Raw genomic sequence first — 13,055 nt, 5'->3', positions numbered from 1 at the left:
ATAAACAGTACAACAGTGACTTAGCCAGTGCGGCTCATTCAAAACACCTGTGCCACCAGGTGCCTGCCCCTATTGCTAGTTCAGGCTGGGAAGGGGTTAATTTCCTGACAAAGGGTGCCAGCTACAGGTCTGGCCCTGGACTGGAGTACCAGATAATTAGAGGTTTCAGAGTAGCAGCCGTGTTAGTCTGTATCTGCAAAAAGAAAAGGAGGACTTGTGGCACCTTAGAGATGAACAAATTTATTTGAGCATAAGCTTTTGGTGAGCTTCATCGGATGCATTCAGTGAGCTGTAGTTCAAGAAAGCTTAAAGCTAATTAGAGGGAGTGTTTACTCCCTCTGAGTTCAGAACCCATCAGCAGGGAGAGGGAAGCAGCTTGAGGCTCCTAATGGAAACTGTTTCAAGAGATCCTGCTAGATCTAGTTACTCCCACATCAAACCTAGCTGAGGAATCACTGGGGACAGATTAGTACTGACAGGCCTGCTAGGAGGTACAGGCAGTCGGGGCTGAGCGGTAGCCTCCTCCCTCACCACTGCAGTAGTTACCTCTTCCTCTGTCTCATTGCCCCGGGGCTGGAGCTCAGAGCCTGCTGAGGAGCTGCCTCACTTCGAGCTCTGCAGTGCCTGCTGCTGAGGCCTCTCCCCCTCTCCTATGCCTGCCAGGGCGCAAAGTAGGTCCTGAGGCTTCCCCCACCCTTCTGGGAAGGGCTGCCAATACTGTATTTCAGAAATATGGGACAGCCCTCTAATGTCCCTGGGCTTGACTTCGCTGCTCCACCCCTTCCCAGGGGTCTGCTCAGGCTGCTTCCAGCTCTGGTGCTGCAGAGAGCCCAGATGGTCACTGTGCCTCCTGGAGTGAAGTGGGAGGCTGCAGTTACTCATCGCCACCTACGATAGAGCTGTGCTCTGCCGGGGTGGGGCGGTTGGCAGATGGGGTGTGGACTGGAGAAATGCAGTAGAGGGAGGAGACTTTGCCGCAGCCAGCAGGCGTGTCGCTTCCAATTTCAATGGCGGTGAGGGGCAACTTCCAGGGGCGGCCCAGTGGTGGCTGAGCTAAAGTTGAGTGGCATGTGTCTGGTCAAGTTGCCAAAGCCTGGCACGTTGCAAAGTAAAGTACCAGAGCACCACGCCAGCCTAGCTTTCAAGTGTCAGTGGCATGCTGGACCGCCGTGGTTGAAACATGGGATAAAAACATCCTGTACTGAGAGTACTGGGCAAGAAATTTTTATTTAAATAAAGGATGTGACATCCCTTCTAATACAGGACTGTACGCACTGGCAGCCTTACCCCCTGGACCTCGGAGAGAAGAAGAGCTCTTGGGCTGGCCTCTAAGGAAAGCTCTGTCTTCTGTCCAGACAACCTTTACCCTTAGGATGGAAAGTTCCATTGTGCCAGAGAAGCAGAGTTGTCCACCCTGGTTTTCATCCCAGAGCTTTAGAAGATTTTTTTTATAAGAACGGCCATACTAGGTCAGACCAATGGTCCATTTAGCCCAGTATCCTCTCTGCCGACAGTGGCTAGTCCCAGAGCTACAGGAGGAGTGTACAGAACAGGGCGATTTTACACTCCTGACTTCTGGCAGTCAGAGACTAGGGACACCCGGAGCATGGGGTTACAGCCCCAACCATCTTGGCAAATAAACATTAATGGACGTATCCTCCATTAATTTATCCAGTTCTTTTTTTGAACCCAGTTATACTTGTAGCAGTCACATGATAATGAATTCCACAGGTTGACTGTACATTAGGTGAAAAGTACTTCATCTTCTTTGTATTAAATCTACTGCCTATCAATTTCACTGTGTGATTCCTGGTTTTTGTATTGTGGGAAAGAGTAAATAATGCTTCACTTTTTCCATTCATAATTATACAGACTTCTGTCATAGCCCCCTTCGTTGTCTTTTCTAAGCTGAACAGCCTTATTCTTTTTAGTCTTTCTTCATATGGAATCCTTCCTATACCCTTGAGCATATTTTTGCTCTTCTCTGAAGGATTTCTCATTCCATTATATCTTTTTAGAGATGGGGTGACCAGAACGGGACAGGGTATTCAAAGTGTGGTTGCACCATAGAGTTATATAGTGACATTATAATATTTTCTGTCCCTTTCCTAATAGTTCCTCGCATACTGTTAGCCTTTTTTTTTACCACAGCTGTGCATTGAGTCGAACTTTTCAAAGAACTAGTTACGATGATGCCAAGGTCTCTTTCTTGAGTGGTAACAGCTAATTTGGTAGGTGTAAGTGAGATTATTTTTTTCCAATGTGCATTGCTTTCACTTACCAGTCTTGATTTTATCTGGCATTTTGTTGCCCAGTCACCCAACATCCCCTTCCAACTCCTTGCAGTCATCTTAGGACTTAACTACCTTGCATAATTTTGCATTGTCAGGAAACTTTGTCACTTCACTGTTTACCCTCTATTCCAGATAACTCATGAATATGCTGAACACTACAGATCCTTGGGGGACCCTGCTATTTACCCCTCTCCTTTTTGAAAACTGACCATTTTTCCTACCCTTTGTTTCCTATCTTTTTCCTTTGTCCACTACTTATTGACACCCTCAGAGAATTCTGATAGATTGGTGCCCCTTTTACAAAAAGCTGTGTTGATTCTTCACCGAACTTCCCCTACACTTTATATGAGATTACGTTCACTGGCCTGTAATTGCCAGGATCACATCTGGAGCCCTTTATAAAAATCAGCATTATGTTAGCTGGTCTCCAGTCATCTGCTACAGAGCTTTGATCAGTAGTAGGTTACATACTATAGTTAGTAGGTCTGCAATTTCATATCTGAGTTCCTTCAGAATGCTTGGGTGAATTCCATCTGGTCCTAGTGTCTTATTACTGTCTAATTTGTTTTAAAACCTCTTCTGTGGACATATCAATGTGGGACACTACTTCAATTTTGTCCTCCAGGAAGCATGTCTGTGCTGTGTGTATCTCCCTCACATCCTTTTGCAGTGAGGACCAATTTAGCTTCTCTGCAATGGCCTTGTCTTCCGTGAGTGCTCCCTTTTTATCTAGGGTCTCCATTCGCTATTGGGCAAGCTTCTTGCCGCTGATGTACTTGAAAGAATTCTTACTCTTAGTTCTTGCATCTTTAGCAAGTTCTTTCTTGGCCTGCCTTATTACCCTTAATCTGCAAGAATTTGTGCACCTTCCTGTAACCATCACTAGGAATCCACTCAAAAATCTTAAAGGATGCCCTTTTGCCTCTAATGGCCTCTGTTACACTACTGTTTAGCCATGGTAGCATGTAGCCAGACAGCCAGCCCCCCCCCCCCCCTTCTCAGACCAGCATTGCTGGAAACACAGGAGGAAGCCGGAACAGGGCACTGAACATATATTCCAGCACAGCCTTTGAAGCTGTGAAAAGCACAGGTGTGCTGCTACAATGTGCCTCTGGGAACAGATATAACGATTAAGCTCACAGCAGGCAGAGGCCCTGTGACAGACATGGCTCTTAGCCCCTACTAAATAGCGTGATGCACACACACCAACATCCTAGGTGGGAAAATATTTACCCTGATAAAAGAAATGTCCAGTAGTCAAAACTTACTGTTTCTCTCCCTTGCAAGTGTAAACTACTCTTGCGAAAGCTGGCGTCACCCAGACAGACCAGCCTCAATTTGGCATAAGAAAGGAGAAAGAGACTAAAGGAGTACGGAGGTATAAGTAGGGGACCTACAGCACCATGATTTTTGAGTGCTTTTCACTATCTATCTGCTGGTCAGATAAGTGACAGCCTCCCAAGGCTTCTGCAGCTAAGAGGGTCCCTAAGCCTTGTCCCTTATTCGTCTTTCCGCGGAATTGAGTGACCGATCCTGGCTTGGACCGCTGGAATCGAGAGATGCAAGGAGGGTAAGAAGCACCCACACCTGATCTCCTATCTTTAGTGTACACATATTTTGAAATAGAGCTCTATACTTTGTTTTCTTTCTTTGGGATTGTGGCTTCAGTTTTGTAACTTATTTGTGTAACATCTCTACATTTAAATAAGAAGGCACTAGCAATTTTGTAACCACATGATTAGACTCTAGCTTAATAAATTTTGGTAACCATTTGTGCATAAGCCTGACTTGTTTTCTCTGGTTTACTGTAAAGCAGCCAACATAATTAAAGAACCTCAGCCGTTTTGGCTCTAAAGCCTGGCCATTAGGTGAGAGTACTAAGAGCCTAGCGTTGAGTTGTGCCGCCTCCACGGGGCAAACTCTTGGGGCACCTGTCAGTCAATCCTGGCTGCCCGCTGCGAAGGAGCTCTGAGCTCTAGCAGTTAAAGTCACGGGTATGGAGAGGCTCTTAGTGCTGCCATTGGGACACCTGTCAGTCAGTATTGACTGCCCGCTGCGAATCATAGAATCATAGAATCATAGAATATCAGGGTTGGAAGGGACCCCAGAAGGTCATCTAGTCCAACCCCCTGCTCAAAGCAGGACCAATTCCCAGTTAAATCATCCCAGCCAGGGCTTTGTCAAGCCTGACCTTAAAAACCTCTAAGGAAGGAGATTCTACCACCTCCCTAGGTAACGCATTCCAGTGTTTCACCACCCTCTTAGTGAAAAAGTTTTTCCTAATATCCAATCTAAACCTCCCCCACTGCAACTTGAGACCATTACTCCTCGTTCTGTCATCTGCTACCATTGAGAACAGTCTAGAGCCATCCTCTTTGGAACCCCCTTTCAGGTAGTTGAAAGCAGCTATCAAATCCCCCCTCATTCTTCTCTTCTGCAGGCTAAACAATCCCAGCTCCCTCAGCCTCTCCTCATATCTCATGTGTTCCAGTCCCCTAATCATTTTTGTTGCCCTTCGCTGGACTCTCTCCAATTTATCCACATCCTTCTTGTAGTGTGGGGCCCAAAACTGGACACAGTACTCCAGATGAGGCCTCACCAATGTTGAATAGAGGGGAACGATCACGTCCCTCGATCTGCTCGCTATGCCCCTACTTATACATCCCAAAATGCCATTGGCCTTCTTGGCAACAAGGGCACACTGCTGACTCATATCCAGCTTCTCGTCCACTGTCACCCCTAGGTCCTTTTCTGCAGAACTGCTGCCTAGACATTCGGTCCCTAGTCTGTAGCTGTGCATTGGGTTCTTCCGTCCTAAGTGCAGGACCCTGCACTTCTCCTTATTGAACCTCATCAGATTTCTTTTGGCCCAATCCTCCAATTTGTCTAGGTCCTTCTGTATCCCATCCCTCCCCTCCAGCGTATCTACCACTCCTCCCAGTTTAGTATCATCTACAAATTTGCTGAGAGTGCAATCCACACCATCCTCCAGATCATTTATGAAGATATTGAACAAAACCGGCCCCAGGACCGACCCTTGGGGCACTCCACTTGATACCGGCTGCCAACTAGACCTGGAGCCATTGATCACTACCTGTTGAGCCCGACAATCTAGCCAGCTTTCTACCAGCCCATACTTCCTTAACTTGCTGACAAGAATACGGTGGGAGACCGTGTCAAAAGCTTTGCTAAAGTCAAGAAACAATACATCCACTGCTTTCCCTTCATTCACAGAACCAGTAATCTCATCATAGAAGGCGATTAGATTAGTCAGGCATGACCTTCCCTTGGTGAATCCATGCTGGCTGTTCCTGATCACTTTCCTCTCATGCAAGTGCTTCAGGATTGATTCTTTGAGGACCTGCTCCATGATTTTTCCAGGGATTTTTCCAGAGCGAAGGAGCGCTGAGCTCTAGCAGTTAAAGTCACGGGTGGTTAGGCCCTTGGGGCATCCGTCAGCCTAGCCCGGGCTGCCCGCCGCGAAGGGACAGTGCGTCCTAGCGGTTAAAGTCACGGATGGTATAAACGGGCATAGCTGGCACCTCACCAAACATCCTTGGCCGTCGGCTAACAGAATTTGGCGTCACGAACAGGATTGTGATATAGGCTGTACTACAGTAACACAATGAAACCAGTCATGATAAACACCACAGAATTCCCTGAGCTAGAGAAAAGTTTGACCCAAGAGGGATGGGGAAATCCTCTGTGGAGCAAAGAACTGCTGGAGAAATATTGGGGAAAACCAGCAGAGATCTGGCAGCATTTCTGTAACTGGAGAACTGCCTGCAAGATGAAGAAAGGGAAAGGAAAAGGTGCTTGTATATGGCTGCTTACTAACATTTGGCAAGCTGCCTGTAAGGATTATCATAGTCTGGCAATAGCATTTAATAGGCTACAACAGGAAAGGGACACACTGCGCAAGGAATGCCAGAATTTAGATACCAGAGTAAGAACACTGAATAGGGATATGGAACATCTTCAGAAAAGATTACTTCCCTTAATTGAGAAAGAAGGGATAGAACGAAGGGAAAAGCTGGAGACTAAAACACGCAGTATCAACCGGGCTAAAGTTGAAACTGCTCTCTGGCTAGACCCTGAGGAATGGGATGGAGATATTTGGGATTCAGCAGATGAGTCCCCCTCCTCTGAGGAGCAAGGTCCCTCTGTAAAATTAAGACCAGCTATCACACATCACAAATCAGAAGAACAGGAGGAAAATTTGAATGGGGCAGAGCTGGATGAAGAAGGGGATGACAATTATCCATCCACCTCTTCAAAAACAAAGAAGGGAGGTAAAAAGGGAAAAGGGAGTAAAGCTCCAACACACTTTACCAAAATTACCACCCGCCAATATACTCCCATGGAGTTAAAAACAATCCAGGGAGATTTTGCTAAAAAGCCTGAGGAAGGTATAATAGAGTGGCTGGTCCGCCTCTGGGTCACTGGGGGTGGATATATACGCCTGACAGCCCAAGAAACTGAGCGCCTTAACTTAGGTGCAGGAATATTCCTGGAACACTCAGAGGGGAACACCCCTAAAACACTTTGGTCTCTGGCTTGTCGATGGGCAAGAGGAATTTACCCAGCAGACCGAGATGAACCCACAGTAATGCACTGGACCAACATAGATGAGGTAAAAACAGCTCTATTAACTGTGGCTGTCATTAGCATGCTTGGCCAAAACCCTCAAGAGTTAGCCTATGAAAGCCCATGGGAGGGTCAGGTAAATGTAGATGATCTCAGACCCTTGCTTAAGGGAGCTCCGAGTAACCATAAGGCTATGGCACTGTCCCTTAGATCAGAAGCTGCAGCACGTAACAGTACCTTTCGGGCACTGCTAAACCTTCTGGTGTCATACTTTAGAGAATTCGGAGACATCAGAGCACTGACAGGCAAAGCTAAGATGCGTTCCCTTCAGAGAAACAAGGGGGCACCATCTAAAGGACATAAAAACAAGCGAGAGCCAACCCAGGAGGGAAAGGAGCTTAGAGCCAAATTGTGGAGACAATGTCTGGCTTTAGGTTATCCCAGAGAGGTGATAAATGGACTGCCCACAGAGCGGCTAAAATTATTCACCACCTTTAAAAGAGCTGACTGGGAGACAACTAATGCTACTCCCAGTGCACCTCTGCAGCTCTCTCCTCTTTCCCCACCTGCAGACACCCGGTATACGCCATTGCGGCAGCAACTGCAAGAGTTACCAGAGCAGGGAAACTAGCTCGCAGGGGTCAATCTCCTCTCCTAATAAACCAGCTTAAATCCAAAGAGGAGAAAACAACAGCAAGAGATCCCCGGATACATGTAACTGTAAATGACAAACACATTATTCCTTTCTTAATGGACACAGGGGCTCAAATGTCCATGATTAAGTGAGAAAGTTTTCCGGGCTCGCCACCTACTGGCCGAAAGCAGGTACTTGTTACAGGAGTAAATGGCAGTACCATAACTTACCCATTAGTTAAGATAAAACTCAAAAAAACCCTATTTTAATGTAGTTGTCCAAGCTGAAACACAGTACAAACACTGTACATTTACAGTCCTAAACAGCAGAAAGGGTGACAAACCAGTTATTTTCAAGTACTCAATAGTAAGTCTTTATATTACAGGCAAATAGTTTAATAAATCCTATTTAATTTATTTAAAGTAAGGAGAATAAAATAATCAAACTTTGAGTTTTTTCATTTGAAGAAGAATCTCTTTGGGAAGATTTTTATTAGACGACAGGCTGAACTAGATGATGATGGCAAGATCCTTCTCGTTCTGTGTCTCAGTTTTCACTTCATATGAAGTTTGTACTAGTAAGCACCAGATATTAAGAATAAGCTGAAATTTTGCCCACAAGACTTTAACTGTCTTCTCACATCTCTATTATGCCAGGTGAGAATGGGCGCTAAATAGTAGGAAGGAAGGTGCTAAGTCAGTTCTGACTTACTGGTGTAATAACACCAGTTACTTCTCACATTCTGGATGTAGAGGCAGTAATGGAATGGGTACATAAAATTATTTTTAACACTTGCAGACTCTGTTGGTTGGCCTTGGCTGTGGAACAGCCTACTTAAAAAACTAATGGGACTTGTATGGAATTTTAGGTATGCGAAACTTAAATTTGGTTGAAGTGTGTTCCTGGGAGTAGCAACACCTTCAGAGAGACTGAGCATGAATCTTCAAAGCTCACACATTGTATTAGTACAGAGGTTACCAGACTTTTTTCTTAGGGTAGAGTCCTTCATTTTCATAAAGTGTATCATGGATTACATAATGGAGAGTGGGAAGATAGGTAAACTGCTTGCTTCCCATTAACAATTGCCTAACATCCCTGTGGTAAGGAGAGCAGTTACTTGCATTAAATATTTAAATGTTACTTTCCCATATATTATTGGCTCACTGAATGCAGGTTAGCGACTAGAAGTGAAGAGAGTCAGCAGCATGTGGCCCTATGCACAGACTACACTTTGGGAGTGTCTGTATTTGAAACGCTGAATTTTTGAAACATTGAAACTTTAAACCAAACAGCTTCAGAGTGAACACAAGGAAAATGCAAAATCATTTGCTAAAAGCTGGTTAGGGAGAACTGGCAATTTTCAAAGATTTTTTTTTTAAAGCGGTCATCTTTTTCTTCACAGAGGCTTTGATATATCTGTGATGTGTTTGCATTGTAGAGCAGTGAGCTAACCTGACTCTCTCTCTTCCCTTTCAGCCAGTGAAGAGTCTATACTGAAATGAACAAATTGCATTGGACCTCATTTTCATCTTCAGCAAAATCTGAAGCCTTGAATTAGCTATGTTAAGTTCATTTAAGCACTATATTTACTGTTTCCATCAATAAATACTTGTGAACAGTATTAATTCATTGATTTTTGCATACACTATAGAAAGTACAAGTAAGAGGTATTGATGTAATGTAGGAATAAGCAAATATTCCTTTATGTATCTGGTAACGAAGCAATAACATCCCTTGTGCTAAAGTGACCCCAACATGTCTAAAAATGCAAAGTCACTAATTGAGGCTCTGTCTTGATGGGTGAAAGCAAGTTTAACCATGGTTAAAATCATTGCTACAGCATAAGCCTACAACTCCTGTATTTTTAACCATGTATTCAAATTCAGAACTGCCTTTCCAGTGTCAAACGTCAGATTGGACTGCCTGTACTCAGGTCTCATTATGTTACTGAGTGATGGGTGTTTCTAAAACTGTCTTGAAAATGAATTTTTTCTAATGAGTAAATCAAAAGGTACAACGTTGTAATGGGCATACCTTACAGTCTAAATCAGGAAACTTTGCATCTGTAACTGTTATGGACTGAACAGTGTCAACGTGAGGTCTTGTATTCAGTTTCTTTTTACTTTTAATTTTTTCGTAATGGTGGACCTAACTTCACACCTGTAAACGCCCAATGGGTTAGCCTAGTGTATAAAGTGTTTAATATTTTCAAGATCACTACCTTCTTTTCATACAACCATATCAGGATTTGAACTAACTTATGGCTATCAGTGTAATTACGTGTCTCTTAAAGTGAACATCTGATGTTAAACACGTCTCATGTCAAAAGTTCACCCATATAAAGATGGAGGGGGCTGGGGAAACAGGTGAAAATACTTACCATTTACACCTCAAATCAATTGAAATTTAATGCTAATTTACTTTCTGAAAAAGCTGTACTTCCAGTGCTGCTATGAACTCTGGAGTGGGTCAGTTTAAAGTATCCATTTTGGATAGCCAGCACTATAATATATCTATAAGAACAGCCACATAAGGACATTTGAACATAACTGGGAAATGTCAGACGAAATATGGTCTTCAGCACTTTAGCATATGCATTAATGAGTCTGCTGATCACCCTCTTATTCTTGCAGATTCCTGCTTTCTTCATTGCAAGGTGTGGCTAATATACTGAGAATAAGGCAACTGAGCAAAAGTTAACTCCCTGCCTTTTCTGCAGAGAGGCATTATATTGTTTAGATAACCACTGTAAATGTAGATGAATTCCCTTGCTTTCCATAAACATCCATTGAACATATTTAGGCCACAGTGCTGCCTGAATAATCCTATGCTTGGTGAACACAATTTAATAGCAAACTAAAGCAGAAATAATAGTATGAGCTCCTGTAAACCCAACACTTGTATGTTAGAGCTGTGCTCAGACCCCCACCTTGTCTTAAGACCGCTCTGTGCCTTTCCCTTGGTGGGGCAGGATGTGTTTCCTCTCTTACATGAGGCTAGGGCAGTGGTACACCAAACTGTTGGGTGTGCCCCCCCGGGGTGCAGAGGAATATTCAGGGGGGCTGGCAGGGCCTGGGCCAGCCCCCATGGAGCACCACCCAGCCCTGCTCTGCCCCCAGCTCTGCTCTGGCCATGGCCCCACCCTCAGCAGCTTTGGCCCCAGCCTCTGCACTCTTACCCCTGTCCACACACCCCCACACACCCCAGGAGCTACAGCCGTGCCTCTGGCCCTGGTTCCTGACCATGGTTCCTGCGGGTGTGTGATGTGAAAAGTTGGGGGACCACTGAGCTAGGGGAAGAGGGATTTCTGTACCCCATTCTTTGCAGTAGCAGAGGGCAATACCTCTGAGTATGCATTGGGATGGAGCAGAAAGGTAGTGATAGTGGAGGAAGGTCAGAAAAGAGAGGGAGGATTTATGGGGGAAATGAGGGTGATGAGAGAATTTGGAAACATGAATTCCAGGGGGGAAAAGGGTTACCAAAACATAAAAATGGGAAGGTGAAAATAAAGGAGTAAATATACAGAGCATGTAAGTTTAAAAAAAAAATTGAGACCAACCAGTCTATTCCTTCACTGGTGTAAATCAGGCATTACTGACATTCAGTGACAATTGGATGTCATTGTCAACCCCATTCTCCTTTCTCTTCAGTTAGAAGTAGCTATAGATGTAAGTGAGCCACAAGTGTAAAAGCACAGGATGGGACGAGTATCAAGGTGCTGTATTTATTTTTTTTACAAAAGCAAACAGAATATGACTTAACTATAGTAAATCTCTCATAAGCCAGTGACTTTGGGGGGGGGGGGGAATGACCTTGAATAAGAGGAGAGCAAGATACCTCCTTACATCCTTTCCCCATCGTTTCCTTTACCATGTTCTTGTAAGTGTGATTGCACAGACCAATCTGAAGCCACATGTTAGATTTTGTTTCTCTAATTCAGCTGTCAGCACTTCAGAGGTGTTGGGGAATACAGGGGTGTTCCAAAGAAACAAGGTGCGTAAGGTAATACATTTCTTTGGACCAACTTCCAGAAATCTCACCTACCTTGTGTCTCTAATATCCTGGGATCAACACTGCAAACAACAATGGGGGTTATGCCAAAACCAGAAAGAGGTCTAATGTAGCACATGCCCCAAGCTTAACCATATTCTTTTTTCCATTATTTTGATGAAAATACACCTACTTTTTGGCCAGGCAAGTTGCATTATGAACAAACTATATTAAAATAATGTTGCAAAGTCAAACACTCAAGGAATGCCAGATATAAGGTTGCTTTGGCAACTTTAATTTAGCACCCTTGTGCCTATGCATTGATACGCACTCTAATTACACGATCACATGCTATGTTTTTCCCAGGATCCCTGCCTCATTCAGTGCACAAAACTGATCATGCTCAGGGAATGAGCAGCTTTTCAATATTTTGTTTTATCCTCATCCTGCAATGTGTGGCCCCATGTAGCACTGACTACACACTATTGAAACCCCCCTACAGAATTATTCTTGTCCTCATGGGTGTTTCTTTGGCTTCAGTGGAGTTGCAGTTGTTTAGACCAGATCTGAATTTGGCTCAGTTCCTTCAAAAGATAAAGTTTACTGATGTGTGAGAAGGACAGATGATTTAACTGTTCTATTGTTAACACTCTCTTGGGCTCTGATTCACCAACACTGGTCTCGATGAAAGCCCACTTCCTGAACTCCGCTCTAGGGGCATCAGTCTGACTTCTGTGGAATAACTACATAGCTGTACCGCCATAACTGAGATCAGAATCTCAGCACAAATATTTGAGTAAAGGGTATCTTTCTCCCTATGAGATGAACGGATCTGACTGTCTTTATGCTTCCCTTTTACATATTGCTGGCTTGTCCATGTGGTCCTGTGAGATACATTGAAGGAGTTAATTCTGCCTCAATTTACCCACCCCAACCTCTAGCTGCACACTAGGTAAATAACAGTTGAATTGGGCACAAAGTTCACCATCTGGCCCTGTAAATATATGCATGGGGGTCTGGGGTAGGGGGAATGGGGCATTCAGACTTCAGGACAACTGCTACAGCCATTACTCATATGCAAGTAAATTCATGGAACCAAATTTTGCCCTGTCTTAAATGGTACATCCCGGTGACTTCAGTGGCATTGTATGGAGTGAGAAAGAGGGCAGAATTTGGCTCACTGACCGCAGTAAGGGTGCTCACACAGGTCAGGTAAACAACACTAGGCCCTTTCCATGGCTAGGTGATGAGCCCAGTTTAGGTAATTAAAGGGTTAAATCAAGAATTTATATTCGTACACTGCAACTTTTTTCTCTTACAAGACCTTTCCCAGGGTGCGTAGTTCATACACCAGCAGAAATAGGTTTAAATGATACAACAGGTTCTAGAGGGGGGAGTTCTTCCATTGCAACTTGTCATAGCTGCTGTAAGGGAGGAAACAAGAAATTAGAGATACATTTGCAGCTGCTATAACCGTACTGTAATTTGAAATCCTTTAGTCTTTAACTGAGTCATTTTACTTCTTAACCCTTGGAAGGCTCTCAGTGATG

General features: G+C 44.2%; 1 protein-coding gene across 1 annotated transcript in view; it reads right to left on the bottom strand.

The window, feature by feature from the left end:
- Positions 1-12,517: 12,517 nt before the first annotated feature.
- The window catches only part of PDE6B (phosphodiesterase 6B), a gene marked incomplete at its 5' end in the record, with an annotated part of 35,681 nt that continues 35,143 nt past the window's right edge, over positions 12,518-13,055 (bottom strand). Inside the window, one exon of the mRNA XM_084628569.1 lies at positions 12,518-12,926. Coding sequence (XP_084484695.1) covers positions 12,871-12,926 — 56 coding nt within the window. The 3' untranslated portion in view covers positions 12,518-12,870. The remainder of the gene's footprint in view (positions 12,927-13,055) is intronic.

This window comes from Lepidochelys olivacea, assembly GCF_965140295.1.
Source record: "Lepidochelys olivacea isolate rLepOli2 genome assembly, chromosome: 5".
Taxonomy (NCBI): domain Eukaryota; kingdom Metazoa; phylum Chordata; order Testudines; family Cheloniidae; genus Lepidochelys; species Lepidochelys olivacea.
The sequence above is the reverse complement of the archived record's forward strand: the minus strand, read 5'-3'. Positions and strand labels throughout refer to the sequence as shown.